Source organism: Haliaeetus leucocephalus, unplaced genomic scaffold, assembly GCF_000737465.1.
Source record: "Haliaeetus leucocephalus isolate CR32 unplaced genomic scaffold, Haliaeetus_leucocephalus-4.0 Scaffold273, whole genome shotgun sequence".
In the NCBI taxonomy this organism is placed as follows: Eukaryota; Metazoa; Chordata; class Aves; order Accipitriformes; family Accipitridae; genus Haliaeetus; species Haliaeetus leucocephalus.
The window spans coordinates 5,224,322-5,246,447 of record NW_010972709.1 but is presented as its reverse complement, the minus strand read 5'-3'; the positions used below and the strand labels follow the sequence as shown (position 1 = coordinate 5,246,447).

Below are 22,126 nucleotides of genomic sequence, written 5' to 3'. Positions count from 1 at the left end.
TGTCTCCATCTATTTTTATTTGTGTCCATCTCTCCAAATGCACAGTGTAGGAACTGCATATGGTGAAAATATACCAGGTGATAAAACCATTTGCTTAAGAACTGTCTGTACCATATGAGAAGCATTAATAAAGTTTAAAAGCCCACGAAAACCTCCACTGGAACATTTGTTTTAGCTACTATTCCTTCTTTGACATTTGATTTCTGTCTGTATTTTATCTGTAACCAAAGTCTAAGGCATAAAATACTTACATTTCCACAACCAAGAGGGCAGAAGGGAATGGAAGAAACTCAGTTGACAGGGCGGCTGGTAGAAACTACAGAAGCACTGATCACTACAGGGCACTTAGGGAATTCTTAGTGCTTCTGCAATATCTCCCCATTCTCTTTCTTAGGGGAAATTCTGGAATAATAAGAATTGCTAGAGACACACAGGTTTGGGTTTGAATGATTTCCTGGTTCTGTCTACATGCACTGCTATCTGGCAAAAAAAGGTAAAATGATCTTATGCTACCAGTGTTAAACAAAACGTGGATGATGCCTAAACCACTTTGCAGACACCTACATCCTGAATGAAATGCAGTAGGGTAAGTAACTTGCCAAGGTACTGCTTTAAATCAGCTTCTTACTTAATCTTCACTTAATGCTTGAGAAATTCCTGGGATGGTAGGAAGTGTTCGAGCAGCAGTGCAGTCTTATAAGCAAGGACCAGGGACCGCTGAGCTGAGGCTGTCCTACTCCATTGTAGCTTCCAGGGACAAGGGTCTGATTTACAGTCTGATCTACAGCTCTTTTGAGATAAGCTAATTTTGTGAACATTTCCATTCCCACTCAAGGGATGTCACAAGAAATGGCCAAATGCTAATTTCTGAGGCTTCTATTACAGCTTTGAAGTAATCATAATAGCAAATTAATAGCAGATCTACCCTGCCATTTTCCATTGTCATTGCCATCTCTGTAATCAAGAGTAGGTCTGCTTCTTCAAAGCTTATTTCTGTGATACTCCCCATTTTTGAATACGCAGTTAGGAAAGGAGCATGATATCTTGACGCTCTGGCTGTGGTCTATAGGCTACTGCTCTCCTTCTGTGCTAGGCTCATTGCTAGTTTCTGCTCTCAACTTAATATTGACCTCCAAACTGTAAATCATAAATATCACCTTGGGTAGACACCATTCTTTCAAAGGCAAAAATACATTTTTACATACATTTTAAATCTCTTCTAAATTAAACTCCAAGATAAACTCTGTGGAATGAGACAAAAGATGCTCTAAATTCAGAACATAGAAAGAGAAATTCACTGGGCATGGACAATGGGGCGGGGGGGGGGAACTGTTACAGCCTTTTCTCTGTTCTGATAGTTCATGTGGCCAAGTTTTTAGTTTGTCTCCACTGAACGATTCATCTCAATTACCAGTATTTTCAAAATTAAATGGAAGAGGAGAAATGTGTTAATTCGCCTGCTGTGTTTAATATTCTTCCAAAAATTGTTTCCTGTTTACTTGGAAATCCCCACCTCCATGCTGTGATTTAAGCATTTTCACCCCGTTAACTTAAAAACAAAGCCTAGAAGATGCTATATAGTTTTTATCTTGCAGTCATAAAGCAATTTATGATAAATGTTGTTGTTCCAGAGCGAAATTACCTGGAAATGTACATATGTTCATAGCTCCACATTGCTCATTGAAATCAAAACCAATTGTTGAAACAATAATACAAATTGTCATTTAGTTTTTATTCATGTAACATGTCTGATGACTGATGGCAGCTTCTCTTTTAACAATCACTGTATTGGGGCTCAAACACAAATCTCAGTAAAGACATCAATAACCCCATTTATGGAACTGTGCTACTTTCTTTCATGGTACGGGCTAGCACACAACTGTGAATAGTCAGTATGTATTGTTTCACGTAAGACTTGCCTATAAGCAAAACTTACAGTGTATTTTCAAGACAAAATATTAAAAATACCTAAATTGCTTTTCCAGTTGAAGCATTATCTCTGAATTTCTGTGGCTTGGCTAGACAAAAGGGAAAGAATTTTCCCCTTAGCTTCCAAGGAATAAATTTGCACAATAGTTCTAAGATTTTACTTACGTAGCACGTATCAAACAAATTATTCTTATATAAAAGATTTGCATTAGCTCACACAAGTCAGTGTGTTCTGTGTTAGCTTACATGAAAAGAGTTCATTTAAAAGGCAGCAATATCCTGTGGTCTGAAAACAGAACTGGAAGCTGGAAATTCAGAAGGGACCTCAGCTTTCTCAGACTTCCTCTCAGCTTTTCATAAAGGTCTGAATTTTTCTAAATGAACATTACTTTTACATGATTAACTGGAGGCCGCATGGACCTGATTTACAGATGTGTTAAATTTCTACTGCTCCTATTAAAGCTATTGGGAGCTCTCAGCTCTCCATGTTTCAGAAGGCTGCAATGCAGTTACACACAGCCCTTGGGAGGGAGAGTAACACCATTACCTTGGTGAGTACCCAGCATGGGCAAAGGTAGGAAAGCGATGGAATAAAGCAGAGTGTACAAATTCAGCACACACCCCTCTCTATGGGCCTAATAGCCCTGATAAATCCATGAGGGATGGCAGCAGTGGAGATACTGAAATATTTGGCATCCAGACAGGTACTGTGCAAGACCAGATTCAAGAGAGCAGCTGGTAGGAAGCACTGGGCTGGCACAGTGAGGTTGAATGCCTCTCTGGCTGGCGTCCCTCAGCCTGGCTGCCGGCTCCAGCAATGCAGAGACTTTCTTTCAAAGTCTTGCACTGCTTATCTTGGTGACTAGACTGAATGCTTGTTAGCCGGTGAGCCTCCATTTCCCTCCCGTTTTCAAGTCTATGCTGAAGCTTTTTGTCTAACAGCTGGCTTTCCTCTTTTCCCCGCTCAGATGAGATGGAGCAGTCCCCTGCAATGCGTTCTGACTACTTGGTCTCAGGGATTCGAACTCCGCCAGTAAGGAGGAACAGCAAACTGGCAACACTGGGCAGGATCTTCAAACCATGGAAGTGGCGGAAAAAGAAAAATGAGAAGCTAAAGCAGACATCTGCAGGTAGGATGAGAACAAGAGAGTGATGCTGCACAGAGCAAAGTTTAGCCTGGGTGAAATTTGCTTACATAGAAAATGTTAATGGTGACCTGATCTAAACCTAATTCAAAGATTTCAGCATATTACAGATTAATAATGTTTAATGCTAGGAAGAGCCCATATAGGCTGACTTCCTATATAATACAATATAGTACATTTAGAAGAAAAGGTCAAAATACGAGAGTGAAGCACAAACCTCAACACAGACTGCTTTTCATGGGCTGTCCCTTCTCCAAAATAGGCTACATTTATGGCCCCAAGTATCATCACCCCTTTTATTAGGGGTGAAGATTATATAGGTCACAGTAACATTATGAAAAGTGACAGGAGGGAGATACAGCCTGTAAAATGCCTTCCCTCAAGCAGCTGTCTCTGTGGTGAAGGAGCCCAGCACACAGTGCTGCACGCTCTCTCTAGTCTCCAGGGATGTCCCAGGAGATCAGTAAGGAGACAAACTCACTTGCCTTTTCCTAGGACAGGATGGTGCAATTCCCTTCACTTGCCCCGATATCCTGTGGAGTATCACAGTAAAGGACACCGCTTCCTAAGGCAGCTCCAACATGCTGCATAAAACAGCGTGAAGGCTTTAATATTCCCGTTACTCTGCACTCAGTGTGATCAGATAGTAGGTTAGATCATAAATCTCAGCTCTACATGTAGGTGATTTTACAGCCGTTTTAACAAAGGAAAAGGCACAAACAGGCTGACCAGTCCATGCTCGCCAAAACAAAATCTTTGCAGTTCTTACCAAGCACAGAGCAGTTCAGACTAGAGGGAATTTCCACATTGCATCTTTCTCACTCCATTATATGAATACTCTGTTGTTAACTGGTGCTGTGTTATGCTACTACTTTGTTCAGTGCTGGAGAAGAAGATGACAGCACGGCAAGGTCGGGATGAACTCATTAAGAAAGGCCTTCTGGAGATGATGGAACAAGGTAAGCAAATATTCTTCACCTTTTTTATCAGAGTCTTTTTCAGGACAATAGGAAACACATAATTGGAAAAGAAGAAACCTAACAATCAAATGAATGAAAAAGAAAACCTTCAATTCTGAGAGGAAAATTCAGTATCTGAATTAAGCATGTCTTTCATCAAATTCCTCCCTGCTGCAATCAATCCATGCAGTTTAATTTTTGATGTTTTACTATCTTGAATGCAAGTCCATCTTCACTTGATTTATACATGGTGCAATCTGAGCTGGTACGTATGTTTTATGCAATTGCTCTAAACCTAGCTAAATCCTACCTCCAAGAAAGTCAGCTAAAGCTGATATAAACTTAGACATACAGATGCATTCAGCTAACATGTACAACCCATTAATCCAAATCTCATAAAATGATACTAATCTGATGTTTTCAGCTGTCTTTCCGGTAAACCAAGTTTGCGACAAAACATATTACCATTCTGCCTGTTTTTCATTCACATGGAAAAGTGAAGCATTTGGTAGTGTCATTTTAAAGCTTCCCTGAGTACAAACCAGGTTCAGCAGAAGTCATTGACTGAAAGATGATAAAGTGTCACACACATGCACAAAGGACTGTGGTTCTGTATATCCCTGCTCCAAAGCCCTGACAGATGCTCAGGGGAGACAGAGATCTAGGTGACTATTCTGTGAGGTCAAGTGAGCTCCCAATGTTATGGACAACATCCCAATTGCCATTCCCACCTAAACAGAGATAAAAAAAAGTAAATCCATCTTTACTTTGAAAACTTTACAGCAGAAAGTACTGTCATGAAGAACGACTGGCCTTTTGAGTTTGACCAATCTGATAGATAGAAATTATGTTCTTTGAAACTAATAATTGAGTTTCTTTGTATAAAACAAATGCCATGCCTATAAATAGCCTGTGGGACAATACTCAGTGATGCTATGCTGGAGTGTAACTGAGCAACTGAAGAGTCAGAAAAAGAGCATTTTAAACAGGATTTTTTTTTTTTTCATTGCAATAAAGCAATTTTCATATTATTTTACTGGATTTATTTGAATATGAGTTTTATGTTCAAGTTAAAAATATAATCTATCAAACCATCAGCTTATTCTAAAATGGAAGTTTTGAGAAAGCTCATTTTTAATTCCTGCCCATTGAACTCTTTGTGTCTCTCATAATTCTAGATGACTAATTGCCCTATTAGCATATTAGCACTATTGGCTAGAAAAATACACCCCATTTCTGCTAGCAGTATGAAAGTTGCCCATAATCCATGAATTTGAAGACATGCATATCTAAAGCTTTGCAAAAGAACAGTAAAATAAAACTTCTGTAGAGCACATTAAAAGGTAATAATAATACTGAATCAATAAACCTCTTGCATGTATAAAGAACTGGTTGGGAGGAAAACAGATGATGCTGAGTTGCAAGATCATTTTAACAAAATTAAAATAGTTTAAATAAATACATATAATCCGGTGAGGAGTGATGACAAGCTGTGCTTTTAAAAAGGCAGCTGCAAACAGACTGCTTACCTGTCTGCAATAAAGTTGCATAGAGCTCCTATAAATATCAAACAAATTTTCAGTACCACCCTGCTGCCCAGAAAGGAAAGAACAGCTAACAGTCAGTTGAAGGACATTGCAGCCGCCTGCAAGTTATTTGTCTTTACAGAGTATTGTGAATCTCCAGGGTTATTTTATTATATTAGTAGTAGAAGCAGCTTATTAACTGGAATAAAAAAATTGACCCAAATAATTCTCAGTAAATGATTAGTGCCCTACTTGGACTGAGCTGCAGTGGCAGCAGTTTCAAGGCTAAGTCCTCGTTTATGCAATAAGTTGCAATTGTCAAAGCAGCAATACTACGCTAAAAGAGTACAGTAAATCCTAAAATCCCTCTATTTCATCAGGCTCTACTCCACTTCCATAGACCTGATTCCTGCTCACTTTCATAAATAGCTCAAACTGGGATGAAGCTGTAGTCTGAGAAACCTCCAGATCCGCTTCATGCTTTTACAATAGCCATGTCACACTCCAGTTTATAGCACAAGGTCTGTCAAGCAGCATTTTGAACTTGACTGTTTGGCTCAGAGCAAACCACAAAGCTAGCACAGAATCTGCATCAATCTGTGAGCAGCCCAGGGTAAAACTGCACTGTCCTTGCTTTTTGGTGATGAGTCATCCTAACAGGTTATGTCACCCTTTCTCCTCACACAACCCCAAAACCCAGCTGCCCAGACACGCTGCGCAGTTGCACAGCCTGGGCCCCTTCTGTCCTTCCCTCCTCTCCAGGTCTGCTCGCACGGGGCAGATGCCAAACTGCTCCTTGAAAACTGAACCCAAAATACAGCTTCACTCGAGAGAACCAACTAGCACTCTGTAAGAAGTTACAGGGTGCAGGGTCTGGCGTACAGTGGGATTCATTCCCAACAAAATTACAGCCCTACTTCATCTGATTACTTTGCAATACTCAAGACTCTGCTGCTTTCCTTACCAGTGGATCTAAGCTCTGTGCTTTCTCCTGTCCCCGGATGATCTCTAAAATACGGTGTTGTGACCCGTTGCCAATCAAAGCAGCACACCCACTTTGATCTAAGCATGAGCTGATCATTTCTGACCAGGAGCATCACTGTTGTGTGTCTCAGACGCTCCTCAACAGAAATTCTTCAACAGGGCTGTCTTCTGCTTGTCATTACTTCATTAGTCATTACACTTTCCATCGGCCGGGATCTGAAGGAACTCGTGTCTCTGACTGCAGTTTCACTGTGGCACAGCTGTCAGCAGCTTGCCTTTCCAAAGGATGTGAGGAACATGCAACGCAGAGTTACCTTGAAAACACTTAGGGAGCTTCCCCCAGTATTTCTCCCCATTGTGAGCACAGAACTGATCAGATGTAGCTGTACTTACAGCACTGAGACTTAAGGGCTGCCTGTCAAGTAATGCAGGCAGTTGTTAATACACCGATGATTATGTATAGGCTGCCTTCACAATGAGCTGAAATGTAGGCAATGAACTTTTTCCCCCTCCCCTTCCCTGTATCATAGCAACTGTGCTACTGCAAGGGCTATTTTAAGAACAGTAACTTTTCACCAAACGTGATTATGAGGCAGACTGCGTGAGCTCAGCGTACAAAAATACTGCATCCCTTCCGCAGCATCTCTGGGCCAAAATCTGATACCCTTACCCAAAAGCACAATAAATTACTCTGCAGATTGTCCAAATAGTATTAAAAAGGGGTAGCTGTGGATGCTAGCTATTTTAAATCAATGTTCAAGAAACTTGTCATGATATCATTGCAAGAAAACATAGCCCTGTCAGGAGCTTCCAGAAAGGAGTGTCTAGGGCTGAGAAATACAAGTTAGGAGGTCAGGGGTGGACAGCAGACATGTCCATCAGCATGGAGCGCTGGCTAGAGCAGGAAGTAATTGCTTTCTTTGGTTTGCAACAGTGATGTAGATCTTGTAAATTCCGAGAGAGTCGTGAAGTAAAAGGATAGTTTGTATTCTGAGGACTCTTGCCTGAATAGGAGAGTACTAGAAAAGCTTCAGTCATCAAGATGCGTACAGCTGCAGGGATCACTGGCACAAAAATCTTTCAGAGTAAGCAAAGGGAGCAGTTTCTAGGTCTGCATGAAGAGGGATTTGAATTTCTGATCAGCTCAATCACACAGAACACGCTTTTCAAAGCTGAGTAACTAAAACGATGCTCAAAACCTACAGCTTGGTAGGGAATATTAGCAGCCTTGTCTTTGGTAAGGCTCCGACATTACTGCTGGGGCAGCTGGATGGCAGTGTGTCATGCACGGAGCCTGACACAACTCAGACGTGTCAGACCAACCCATGAACACGCTGTACCATGATCTCTGCTTGTGCAAGGAATTGCCTTTGCCCAGAGACCTCTGATTTCCTATGCTTGTGCTCATCTCCCACATAGCAGATGCTTCCAGGGTACAGGGGCCTTCCTGTACATGCACGATGGCCATTTGCCCAGGCTGCTGGATGCCCATGGGAAAAGGTGCCCCATTGAGAAGACTGGGTGGATATTAGTATCCAGATGGGCTGGTCTCCACAAGTTTTGCATTACAGATGCTTAACACTGTTAGAGATCGGGTGCTGCTCTAAGACAAATCTCAGTCCCCTGAGCACTAGCAGCTTTGAGACTCATTCTTCTCAAGAGGATAGCAGGGATTTTCAGATTTCGCTGGTCATGGTTTAGTTAAGATTAAATGATTTGGTGTTTTAGATACCGAAGGCAAAGCCTGCACTGGTGACGATGCCACGAGAGCAACGCAGAGTGACCCTCCACCTCCCATGTGCCAGGCACTTGCCTCAGAAGACGTGCAGCAAGAGAGTATAATAGCAGCCACAACGAATGTGACCTCGTTTGGTGAGGAGCTGCATTTGGATGAGCTGAAAGAAGATGCAGGTATTGGATCTAAAATGTTTTCAAGAAATTAAAAAATGTTAAAAAAATATTTCTGCTAAGCTGCTTTATGAGGAGTGAAATATGTCAGTGCATTAAAGGGTCAGAGCACCTTGTTCAGGTCAGCCCGTACTAAGTTAGCAATCAGTACTTAAAAACAGTGATTTTTTGAGACTGCTACCGAACTGAGGGACCACACAAAGCTTGGCATAATGGGATTAGTTGGATTATGAGCTGATCCAGTCTTGGCATGGTGCCCCTTTGGTATTAGCAGTGACTGCTGTGAAGATGAAACAAGTGTCTCCTAAAAACATTTCTTAAACTTCTGTGCCAAGCCTGAAATTGTTTGTCCTGGCTCGGGAGAACAATGTCAATACACAGCCCACACTGTCCATATCACAACCCTGTCTACAACACGCTGCAAATACAAGTGAAGTTCAATACCAGGAGCACAGATAAGCTAAACCAAGCTCCTTTATGCAACTGTGCCCCGGCAGAGCTCATCCGTGAGAGCAGTTCCTTGGGACCAGAGCAGCTGGGCACAACCCAGCAGCTGAAGGGTTTCCATTCACTTCCTGACGACCAAGAAATGCAAAGCTGCAGAGATAATGCTTTATCTTAGTTCGTGAGGACTGCCATGTAGTGATTACAGATCTTCCTGCCCTCTGGTCAATCTTTACACCTTCTCCATCTGCCCTGGTTGCCTTTTGTTCTCCATCCCACCCCCTCATGCCGTGCTTTCTCTGGGGTTCCAGCTCCTGGCCACTTTTGCCAAGCCCACCCCTACCTGCTGTGGTTTGGTGAGCAATGCCGCCTGCTTACGCCCTCAACCTGTTTTAGCAGGTTAGATGGAATGAAAATCATTCTCTGCAGTGTTTTCTGTTTCTTTGCTTTATCCTTTCCCACTTCCTTTTCCTCCTGTCCTTTCCATCCCCATGATTCATGTAATTTTGTTCCCTTTTGCTGTTTTGCTTGTATATAATATTGTTTTTCTGGCCTATTTGTAGCTCCACTTCACTCTTAATTGCTTTGACAACAGAAACCTTTCTGTCTCCCAAAGAGTATCTCTCCTCATGTTTGTGCATCACAAGGATTTTTTTGTAAGCTTAACAACACCTTTCCATCACCCATCACCTTCTTCATTTCAAGTACATGCGTTATTTCATCAAGAAATATCCCAAAGCATTGTACGTAGGCTTCTAAAGATTTATCCTTTCTCTTCTTTGTCTCTATTTTGAGAGACATAGTGGACACAGAGAGCCTCTATTAATACATGCCCTTAATGCTGTTTTCCTTTCTCTTCAAACTCTATCATTTATGGCTGTGTTTGGTTTTGTATCACCTTAAAAACTAATTGAGGCAAAACCCATTCATCTCCCTGTTCTTAGAACAACCAGATCAAGATCTTGACCAGAATCCTTCAGGTCTTTTTCTTACTCTTTTCTAGAGTGTTTCATTCCATATCAATAAGGAAATTTATCTCTGAACTTCTAATTCTTATCACTGGGAAAGGCTATCCTGGAAAGATGGCACTAATTAACCTCACGGCTCCGCAAAACCTAGTACGATGATTTAAAAGTTACCTTACACTGTTTTCAAAATTGTGTATTGAGGCTTTCAAAATCATCCCAATTTCTTATGTCTCTCTCTAATCCTAGTTCCTTTTATTGTCTCCCTAGCACAACCTTTCTTCTCTTCTGTATTTCTTTTCCTTCATTTTTTGAGGTGTCATTTCTCCAGGTTCCAAAAACTAACAGTGGGATTACCTTCTCCTGTCTCCCTGGTCTACGAGACTCCACTCCTATTTGTTGGAAATCTTCCCACCTCTTTCATCAGTGGCCTTTGGCTTTTAAAGTAACTATTGTCGATCTAGTCTTTATGTGATAATTTATCCCCGTCTGTGCATTCTAGCATTCCCATCTCTACTGAGTCCACCTTAACGAATTCATGGGGTGGGAAAGCTCTTCAAAATTGTCAGACTGTATTGCTAAGTTTGTTATAATGTTGAGTTTATTATAACATTTGTCCTTGGGCTCAATCCAGGGCCAGTGCAGTAGGTGTCTTTCCACAAATTCATATGAATATTTGACCAGCTAGAAACAAAATTAATATATTTGCTTTATATCCAATATGTCGTATTTCATCCTGAGGATGTGGGATGAAGGCCAGGGAGGGAAAGAGAAGGAAACAAAAGGAAATACATGTAGACTTCATGTCTGGTTAATACACAGAAAAAGAACAGCCTAAGCAGAAAAAGGGCAGTTTTTCCCACCTAACCTAGCCAATGGGCTTAGGGGCAGTCCCAAGGGGAGGATTTCTACCTAGTAGTGAGATGGCATTTTGACAAGTGGCACTCCATGAATAATTAGCTACTCTGGCAAGGAGTCTAGTGTTGAGCACTTGGAATATTTTCAGCAGGATAATATTCACTCTGCAGTATGAAATCTCTTAATAGGTTTGTGTACTCCAGACTCAGGTCTGCCTTCAGACTGAGTCAAACATGTGCTGTTGTTACCAGAAACAACCACAGAAAAAAACAGAAGCAAACCATTCTTTGCAGGGAATGTAAAATGGACATTCTTTAGACAACACTGCACAATGCCAGTTTGTTTTCATGATACCACTTTCAGAACAGGGTGGAGTTCAGAAACAAAAAGATATGTTTGAGGCCGAGTGTGGTTTGGATTCACCTTCTCTATAGGAAAGGTCCCACTATGACTGCTCCTCTGCATTCGTGTCAAACAGCACTTTATGTCACAGGGAGGTCTACTGATTTCAGTGAAGTTACTGCCAGAAGAAAGTATTGCTCCACTCAGGGGAATGCACTCAAATGTGACTAATTTTCCTATCAAGCTACTAACATCTACTGGAGCTCTTGATCCTTCTGTAACGTAACCCATTAGTGACTTTATTTTTCTCTTTCTCTATTCCACCTTTTGTTTTCTATGCAGTAGGCACGAAAATACAATGCATTTCCCTAGAAATATATTTAAAAGAAAATTATTTTCTTCTATAATTCAGGCAACTACCACATATGGCAGCTTTCCTATCAAGCCAATTTTCACAAGAATTCCTGTTAACGATGCATATTTATTTGACTTTCCTGTCTTTTTTGAATGATAAATACTCATTCCTCCTCTTCTAGGCATACTTATTAATCTGTTTGTCAACAAATTAAATGCTATTATCTTGCCAATGCTATTGTTTCCAACTGCCTAAGTGCTCTGGTGCCTCCCCACACACTCTGAACACGAGGATGCTGAATGTTCATTAATACCGAGAGCTTGTATTCCAAACAAGACATAAAACTGAGCCAAGAAAAGATTTGTGACGTGGCAGCTGTGGGTGCCCACTGCTGTGAGTTTTTAGGAGATGCCCTAGAATGGTTTGGAGGGAAATGTACTTTGTTTAGACAATCCAAAATGCTAAAAGGAGTGGGATTTGCCATTTATCCAGCCCAAGCAGTTTGGACCTCTCTCATGTTCTGCTCTGGTGAGACTACACCCGGAGTACTGCATCCAGCTCTGGAGTCCTCAGCACAGCAAGGACATGGACCTGTTGGAGCGGGTCCAGAGGAGGGCCACAAAAATGATCATAGGGCTGGAACAGCTCCCTATGAAGACAGGGTGAGAGAGCTGGGGTTGTTCAGCGTGGAGAAGAGAAGGCTCCGGGGAGACCTTACAGCAGCCTTTCAGTACTTAAAAGGGCCTTATAAGAAAGATGGGGACAAACTTTTTAGCAGGGCCTGTTGCAATAGAACAAAGGTTTTAAACTAAAAGAGGGTAGATTTAGACTAGATAAAAGGAAGAAACTTTTTACAATGAGGGTGGTGAAACACTGGAACAGGTTGGCCATATTCCATCTCTGGAAATTTTCAAGGTTGGACGGGGCTCTCAGCAACCTGATCTAGTTGAAGATGTCCCTGCTCATTGCACAGGAGGTTGGACTAGATAACTTTTAAAGGTCCCTTCCAACCCAAACTATTCTATGATTCTGTGCTGAGGAGATACTTAAACACTGATCTCCCTATTTGGATGAGTGCTTCACCTGCTAGGGTAGGAAAAATAACCCTCATGGCTACTACTGAGCCCATAGCAGCTAGAAAGGCAGTTTGGAGAGAGCCTGGCTGTGGCTGGGGTCCTGGATCAGAGTCAGCCTCAAGCCTCTCTGTGGGTCCCCACATATGCCAAGGCAGAGAGCAGGACATGTAACAGGGTGTGAAAGTCAAACAGTGAGGCACTGTGAGAGTTTAAGCACTGCCAGAGTCAGCTGGTATCTGAGCAGGATTCAAGGATGTTAATTTTGGACTTCACCACTGAAATTTCACCTATGTCCTGCTTCATCTTCGTGCCTTTCTGGATCTATTCCCCTGTGCCCTCATCACAGCCAGGTCAATTTGATGAACTGCTCAGTGGTTCAGCCTGCAGTAACTTTAAGAGCTAAGTGCTTTTGCCATCTTTCATGAGACACTCCTGAAATGAGCACTGCTTCACCATCTCAAATTAAGGCTTTGGTGATTGGAGTTTTTCTTAAGTACTGCACCGAATCTCTGTTTCGCATGAACTGCTGAGATCCAATGGCAAATCCTTTTTATGGCAGGCTTTTCCTGGTTATCAACTTTAACCTCAGGAAAGACTCAGCAGTTCTGGAGTCAGGTACAGTAACAGAAGACTTGGGATGCAAGTTGAAGTCATGTATTAAATAAGATAAAAATAAAATTGTGAAAATAAATGTGTACAACAAACAATTGGAAAGTCAGCTTTCATGTAATATTACTGGTCTGATACTCTTTGCCCTTTGGCTGTGTGTTCCTAGTACAGAAGAGTACTCAGTAACTGTGCCACTGCAGGTGCATGCTGTAAGAAAATTCATTGCAGTTCTCAAAAGTTGCTTTGCCTTGCTGTATTCATTATTAATAAAGGAAAGGGAAAAAGGCTTTAGGAAGTAAGGGATGCTCAGCAGTTTTCTCAGGAACATCAAAACTAACATTTCTTCAATAACCTCATACATTTTATTCTTTACCTGCCTTGGCTCGTTGGCTATTTCACACAACAATTATATTCACTATGGCAAAGAAGTGCTTCTAGCTATGTGCCATGTGTTCTGTTCTTCTGAATGTTCCTGGCATTGTCCCCTGGCCTATCATTATTATTAACTTCATGTTCCATTGATTTTACTCATCTTTCTACTAGCCAAGAAACCTTCAGCACCCACGGAAGAATTAGAAGATGCCAGCCTGCCAGCATCTGAAGACAGTCCACAAGCCTTACTTGTATGTGAATCCACAGATTCCCCCCAGAAACAGACAGAAAGAAACCCAGCACAGCTTCCCAGCCCTCCGTTGCTCCCAGCTCCACCACCTAAGGCAATCTCCAAAATCACAAAGAGCGTAACAGGTCAGTCATTACTGGTCAGTAAAGACTTTCCCATCCCTTATGTGGTGTTCGCCTATACAGCATAGTATATAATTTTTTTCTTACATCCTTTTTTAAGCCTATTGCTGCAAACTGCAGTGAATCAGGCTGGTTATATTGAGTGAACAGAACGCTAATGATTTCCATGAACTGAGCGGTCCAGTTCCCTGATAACAATGCACTAATCGTTGTACTTCACATTTTTATTTGAATCTCTCAGGGGATTATTTGTTGCAAGTCTGTTGCACTAAACACATGTAAAAAAAATCAAACCAACTGCAAACATCTGCTGAATCAAATGTTCATATCGATATGCCATAAAGCACAAGGAAGATTTAAATGTTTTCATTACCTAGACTGCCGCTGGATAACAGTACAACAGCCCAAATCAAGTTCAAGTCAATAGGTTCTGCAGAGGTTTCCGTCTGAAGGGTTTGCTCTCTAGGGTAGGTCTAAACTAGAGCTATGAAATCTGGTCTAGTTACACAGAATGCACAGAAGTGATACACCTGGCTCCCACAAAGCAATCCTCTGTGCCAGACTTCACTGAATGTTTCAAGAGCAATTCATCTGGACCTGGTTTTCTAATGTATTGCCAATGTTGTTACATTTTCCCACATTCTGGCACTGCAGAAAGGGTGTTAAAGTGAATATGATTTTAGTTTGTTCCAATTTAGGGCCCCTACATATGGTAAAAGCAGTTAAAAGGGCCTTATTGCAAATTAGAACCAAGTCCTGACATCTAAATGTCAGACCTGTTGGATATTTAGACTTTTAAATGACAGCCATTATCTCAGCCCAGATTTGCATCCACACTGATCTACTGGCACAATGAATAGGGTTTTCAAAGTCACCAGGAAACAAAATGTCAGAGGGGCATTGTGATCTGACCACTGGGGTTCATAGAAAATATTGAGGTTTTCAGTCTTTTTCAGGAAAATTACAAGTATTTGTTTCCCATGGAAAATATCCATATTTTGTCCATGCTTAAAAGCCGTAAGAGTTTAAGTGGGAGCTGGATTCAAAATGGTATCATAATGCTCCTTGGGAGCTGCTGTTCAGATTGTTTCAACATTCTGTGCTATGGGTCCCGCTCTAGCCTGGCCCTTCCACCTTGCAACATGAACAGGCACGACCAGGACACCCCTTTGACTTTGCTCAACTGATGATAAGGCCATGCTCTGCATGAGATGTAGGCTGTTTGGAAAACCTGACCCATAGAGGGTAACAACATCACAACTCCACCAGGCACTTCGCAGTATTTTGAGTCTAGATATTTTGGTGCTTAACCAAAGTATTTCCTGTAACATCTAAGATATTCTGAGTTTTCGTATTTCGTTCTCATCTAAATTATCCACAAGGAACAACTCTTGGTTTTCTCAATTACTGCAATAACTATAGACCCTTTTTCAATAGTGATTATACATTTGTTTATTTTTGTGTGGACGTGGAGGCAGTGGTAAGTTAAGACTAAACAAATACTATCAATGGGTGAAAAGGAATACAAATGTACGGGGAGAGAGAAAGAACGATTATGAAAGAAAAGGAAGATTAAGAGGTTGAAAAGCTCTTTTGTGTTTAGTTTTTTCCCCCTTAACGATGTCAGAGATGCTGTTAGCAGAGGAGTGAGGAATAAGCCAAGCACAAATTAATCACAGAGAGAGGGGGAACAAGGCAAGGTGCCAAGACATCACTTTGCAAGATTATTCACTGAACAGCTGTCAATAGGACAAATAAGGTGTGATCTAAGGAAACTCTCAACTCTCAATATTGGCCCAAGCTGCAATGAGGACAAAATTGGCTCTTGACCTGTTCCAGGAACAAGCAGGTATAAAGATGAAACAAAGTCTCCTCCCTTCCTGCTTTAGGGTTGAGCTGAACCCAGGGTTCTTGCTCTCAGAAAACACGGACACCCTCTCTCACTGTGCAGTGGCATGTAGTTGATAACCTTTATGCAGGATGCTGGGTCTGAGAGGAAATATTTAATAACTGAAGTTAATATTCAAACCTACTTTTGTCCTCTCCAATTTTCCAGTAAATTACCATGCTAATAGGAACCAAGCGCTTTTTACATGGGTATTTCAGGATAATCCTGGTCTGAGCAGAAATTTTTCTCTGCTATGAACTGAGGGATTCATCTCACAAGTGAAAAAAAGTAAAAATTATCTCTGAAAACAAGTTTGTACAAAAGCCTTACAAGCTGTGTCAGTTTAAATTCCTGTTTAAAACACTAGGTGGCAACAAGAGAAAATAAATATTCTCTTGTATGAAGAACTCATATTGCCTTTTTACACACAGACTGAGCTATTGGTGTAAACCACGCCATATGTCAGGGGCTTGGGACAGAGATATAGGGGAAAGGGGAAAGGCGAAGAGAACTGCAGAACAGAAAAACTAATCAGTATCTTTTTCAGGCCAGATGTTCAGTTATCTTAAGAGTGTGAAACTACCAAATTTCCAACCAGGGAAATGTCCACTGTGTTTTGGACTCAGGTGCTAGACAAATGTATATATCAAAGTCTAATTTCCAATCAAATGCTTACAATGCATAAAAAATATCTGAATCTGGGGGTAAAAAAAGATTAGATTGTCCCAACCTTCTTGTTTCTTCTTAGTACTCAATACCACATCTTTCATTTGGATTTGGCAAGTTTTGTTATGCAAACTTTATCTTCATATAATAATGATTTTGGCATTTCCTCAACTGGCATATGAAAGACAGAGGTCTAAGTTGTGAAGCAATCACAGAAGAGCAGATAATAGACACTGGTACATTTTGTCCAGACTGAGAACCACAGTGCATAAATTTTAATACAGTCTGCCAGAGTCCAGCAGAGAAAGTGCTAGATTGGAAAGCCACCACAGTGTAAGCCATTGGTGGTTAAGAGGAACAGTACTGGCAATCAAGAATGCATTGGTGGGCTGGGAAAAAGGAGAATCTGATACTGTGGGAAAGAGGGGAAACGGGGGAGGCATCTATTTTGCTAGATCAAGGATCTGGATCTGTGTAGCATGAGCCTTTTGAATTCAGATAGTTACTCAGCTTAACTAGTACCTCCCAGCAAGAACAAAACATCACCATTTTCCTCTGTTCAACACAACAAATTAACTTCAGTGCAGACTCTGAGTGCAAAAAAATAAGAAGCATTGCACAACCTCTTACCCTCTTGTGTTTTGACAGCAGGAAGTGAAATAGATGACCCAGCCATGAAATCTCCTCCTTCCACCATCCTGAAGAATTATGTCATTGTTGGTTCCTCTCAAATCTCAGGACAAGCTGCCCTCTTCCATCCCTCTGGCCAGAAAAGTTCAGATCCCCATGTCAGAGGACAGGTAACAACGCCAACCGGTTCCCCTCACTTGGCTGCCGTCCACCTGCCTTTACCTCCCAGCAGAGTCATTGAAGAACTCCACAGGGCTCTGGCCACCAAACACCGGCAGGACAGGTACCTACAGCCTCTTGGCTATATGGGTGCATGAGAAGAGTCATTCCACTAAACCATTTCTCTTGGTAAATGTTCTTGCCCTGTTATTAGCATTTTATTTATTCCTACAGCTTCGGTTTGCCTTCCTCTTGATGTCACTACTTTGAACATCCACCTCTGGTTAAGGTGCTTAAATCTGGCAGTTACTCCAAAATATTTTCTTCCTTTATAAGGAGGCTACTGTGACATGGAAGTAGGTTTTCAAACAGATAGAATCATTTGATAATCCTTCACCTAGTGCAAAAGAAAATCTCCCCACAAGACGCCAAGTTAGAGTAGCTAAGGCATATCCTGCTCTAAATATCAGTACTCTACATATGAGAAATGCTACTATTTCAGTATATGTCTCTTGGCTTATACATGAGCATATACGGTATCCAGTTTTAATACAAATGTTTGTGTGGGAGTACATTGGGTACTTTGTCTGGTTTTCATTATAAGCCATCCTGTGTTTTGGAGGAGGACAGAGATAACCTTTTCCATCATAGAGCTTTGGAGTTAAGTTGGTAACATTTCTCAATTCTATAACAGCTATTGTCATGGGGAATAGATTCATACGATATTATTTCCAGGCCCTGTTAAAGCTTTGTCATGATCATAAAATATCAGAATGGTAATATTTCATGCCATGTATGTTTTACATTAGAAGGACATGCTGTGTGGTTTTTTTAATCAGTACAGTACAGCATATGGCTATATATCAAAGAAATACATTCGTTACCACCCTTCCATACCTTATTTTTATGACGGAGATAGGAAAGTAGATCCACGTTAGCCATTCTCAGCACAGTCTTGAGAATGCCATCCTGTGTTGTCCCATGTTGAACTCTCTGCCCTGGCCTTTATGAGCTACAAGACATTCTGCTCATTCTCATATAAAGATAAGCTCCTACTGTGGCAATAAAAACTGGGCTGTGCACCTTCCACCCACAGCTTCCATGGAAGAGAAAGCAAAGGCTCTCCAAAAAAAAGAGTGGATGTCCGTCCATCCAGAACATCTAGCATTGAGCGCAACAAAGAAAAGGAGAACTCACTGAGTTACAGCAGTGATTCAGAAAATAAGCGGAACTCAGTTAAAGAGTCGGATGAGAACAAAGAAAACATGATCATGAACTCAGAGCTCAAGGAAGACTCTGTTTTTTATCAGGATGAGGAAGTTTTGAATGACTCCGTTATTTCTGGTAAGGAAAGTCACTTACTATATTATAAACATATACTATAATAGCCTAAAGGAATGCTCTAAACAAGGCAGCATGCAACAGAAAATATTGAGCAGTATGAATTCCTGTATTGTCACACCAACTTTTTCAAGAAATCCTGGTGAAAACCTAAAGTTCAATTTCAGTCATAGTGATTGTGATCATGTTTGTCTTGGTAGTTACTGCATACTAAGATGACGTTGAGAGTTATGTTGATAAGTCAATGTATTGGTATGCTTTACCCTTTCAGTTACTTATGTACCCTTTGCACTACTACATATGAATGGCAGCACTTGCAGACACATCTCGGTGTCAGTAGGCAAGGCTTTCTGTATACCTGGTGCCAATGCTGTGGATGCTTTGGAAGCATCCTATTTTAGGACTATTATTCCAGTGCAGTGATGGTACAGTGAAAAGTGGAAGAGACCAATGAATCTAGGAAGGACAAACATCCAGAGAAATTATCTTAAAGAAGAAAGTTGCTCTCCATTTGGTCTGTTTCCCCCTTTCTTGACACACACGGGGAATGCATTGTATAATCCTGAGCAATTATTTAAGTGGGCTTTGGCAAAATAATCAGCTCTCATTAGAAAATTTATTTTTCATTCAAGCTTTTTATGTTTTCTATGTTAGCAAGACAAAGATTCAGTCTGAAGTGAATCTTTCAATCTCTTCATCAACGCATTAAAAAAAGGCAGGCAGAGAAAAATTAATAAAAAATAATTGTTATAACAGGTCAAGGATTAATTTTAAAAGGTGCCTATTAGAAAGCATGAGCCAGCAGACAGGACACATGAGTTCTGTTCCTGTGTCTTAAGATGCCTAGTAACAGAACAGACTACTGAGATAAGGCAAAAGAAAAGAGAATCCCTTACATAATTGCCATGCATTTAAAAAATAAAAATCACCTTTTAAGTTCTACCTATTTTTTTCTATGTGTTGTTTCTGATTATAAAAGTGGTCTCCTTTGTTATAAATTCTAAGAGCTAGAGGCAGCCAGGCAAAAAATATGTTATCCCCTACTAGTAAAAACAAATCTGAATATTTTACTGTTGAAGATAAATACTCTATGTATTTAACAAATAATTATTCACTGTCTGTGAAGACAGAAATTATGATGATAGATGGACATTGGTTATTGTACAAATTTCAGTGGTATGTAGAAGCAGCTTTTGGCTTTCCACAGTAAGTGTTAAAGTTCTGAAAAATTTCCGCGTACTACAGTTGAACACTACAGTTGTATTGGTGATGACTTAAGAACAGTTTAAACACAGTAAGTTTTATAGGGCAATATTAGACCAACTGAGATGGTGAGAAAAACAGACCTCTTTCAAAGATATTTTGGCTTTATTGTAGCTGCAACAATACTGCTGATCAGCATAGAAGATATTGAAATATGCCATTTGAAATATTGGCTACACAACATGAAATAAAAAGAAATCAGACTAAACAGAACCCTTTTTCCCCTTAACTATATAATTTGATTTAAGAAAATATTATGTGTACGTATAAATGTTAGTTCACACAATGGCTTATGTACTGGGCATGACTGGTCATGTATTATGACTGGGTAGGGCATGCCTGCTAGAAATTTAGAAGAATAATATCTGATAGTAGAAAAATTAATAAATACATTTTTTAATAATATGTGAATACTACAAAGATGTAAAAGATGGATGGAAAAGCTTATACGACTAATCGGTGAATATAATGAGGTGGGGCTGATACATTCATGAATGTTTTAGTGAATAAGATTAACGGCCCAAATTTAAAATGTCAAGGGCCAGAACGACATACAGACTTACTTCCCCAGTTCTCATGATGGTGTGCTAATAATAGAAGTGCATATCTAGATATGTCGACAGCCAGTTAGATGCCTTATCTGAAAGGCTGAAAACTCTAAGGTTTGTTATGAAATTAGGTAGTGGGGTGATTATATACAGATTAGTATTTACCTGCAGATGTACACCAAGGGCAAAAAGAGCAAACAAAGATTATTTATCATTTGATAAAGAGGCCCCAGATATTAATACAACCCCTCTTCCCATGCAAAACACTTTCCAACGTCAACAAAAATAATTTTTAGGAAGAATTTTCTCTCATTTCTTTCTTTGTAGCTACACAGCCTTCTTCCTCATAATTAATTTACCTCACTCTTTGGCATTCGAGTCTCTTCACACCTAATCTTCAGTCTCTGCATCAAGAAGCCCATTCCATATATGCCTAAAACTTACCCAAATCATCATAAGACTTGAGCTTTATGCATAAGATAATTTTATTTTAAATGGCTGAAGATCATTGTTGATTGCCTTGTCCTTGCACGTTGTAAACATGCATTTACAAAAGACCTAATTTCTTGTACAAGCTTGGTGCTTGCTCTGCTGGTGTTCAAGTTCAGGTACATTTTAGGGGCACAACAAAAGCCCAGACCATGCAAAGTTTCAGCTGTTTGATGTCTAAGGAGGCTGCCATGGACAGGTACCAGGCAAGCTGGGCAACAGAGCAGCTTAAACCACAGAAGTCCTGGTGTGGAGTGGTATAACCTCAGCCCCTAGGAGACAACAGCTTTGAGGATGTGACCACTGCCCATTTACTCAGCGCAAGCTGGGACAGAAGCAAAGCATTTCTGGTCTTGACACTGGGTGGCACTGCTTGTGCCAGGATTCATTCAAATGCACCCGTTTGCATTTCAGAGAGGAACAAGAGATGCAGTAATGCCAGGGATACCATCAGAACAATTCCCTGAAAAGCTCCAGAGTCTTTCTAGCTTAAAAAAATCTGGGCTGGTTTGCAAGCCAGTAGTTAAAACTACCCCATTAATCCAAAGTTGCTTTACAATTAGTGTACTGCCTTAGTACATCACCAACTTTGCCATTGCCACTGTGATGCAGAACAGTGCATCGGTGCAGCAGCCCCATGATTACAGGGAGACTGGAACAGGTTACTGCCAACTCTGGAAGAAGTGAGGAATTGTACCTTGGCTTTCCATGAGCACCCTACTCAATAAATCATTCTCCAAAACCTCTAAAAACACAAGGCAAGATGATAGTCTTGTGCACGAGCTTAAAAAACAACATAACTAGCACACAGCCCACAACTAATAACTACTGCAAGCAAGGTCTTTCCATCAGCATGCGGTATTAGGATTTGCCTGTTGCTTGATAGAAAGAACTGTAAACATACAGGAAATTAAATGTCATGATTCAGCTGAATTAAAACAAGAACTTTTGTCAGGAATCTGCAGACCAAGCATGAAAAGGGTGTGAATTTTCAAAGCATTTATTGTTGATCTAGCTGAGGTGCCATAAATCATGAAACAAGCCACAGCCAAGATCCTGCCTAAGATAGCTTGGTCATGGGGCAGACCAGCATTGAACATGCCTTATTGACCAGGAAAAATAACCTTTAGGAAGAAAATACTTAAAGAAGGGTATTAGAAGGTTCACTTTCTACTGCGATAGTGATCAGGAAGGAATTTACCTCGGGGTGCTGAAAATGGATGTGGGGAAAACTAGTTTGGGGCTTTATTTCCTCTTTGTTCTCTGGGTTTGTTTCATTCGTTTATGAATTCTGAAAC

At 40.7% G+C, this 22,126-nt stretch overlaps 1 protein-coding gene across 1 annotated transcript in view; it reads left to right on the top strand.

Moving 5' to 3' along the window:
* The first annotated feature begins 2,896 nt into the window (after positions 1-2,896).
* Positions 2,897-22,126, top strand: part of PHACTR3 (phosphatase and actin regulator 3) — a 53,322-nt gene continuing 34,092 nt past the window's right edge. Inside the window, exons 1-6 of the mRNA XM_010569568.1 lie at positions 2,897-3,059; positions 3,956-4,033; positions 8,272-8,454; positions 13,644-13,847; positions 17,047-17,311; positions 18,284-18,531. Coding sequence (XP_010567870.1) covers positions 2,903-3,059; positions 3,956-4,033; positions 8,272-8,454; positions 13,644-13,847; positions 17,047-17,311; positions 18,284-18,531 — 1,135 coding nt within the window. The 5' untranslated portion in view covers positions 2,897-2,902. The remainder of the gene's footprint in view (positions 3,060-3,955; positions 4,034-8,271; positions 8,455-13,643; positions 13,848-17,046; positions 17,312-18,283; positions 18,532-22,126) is intronic.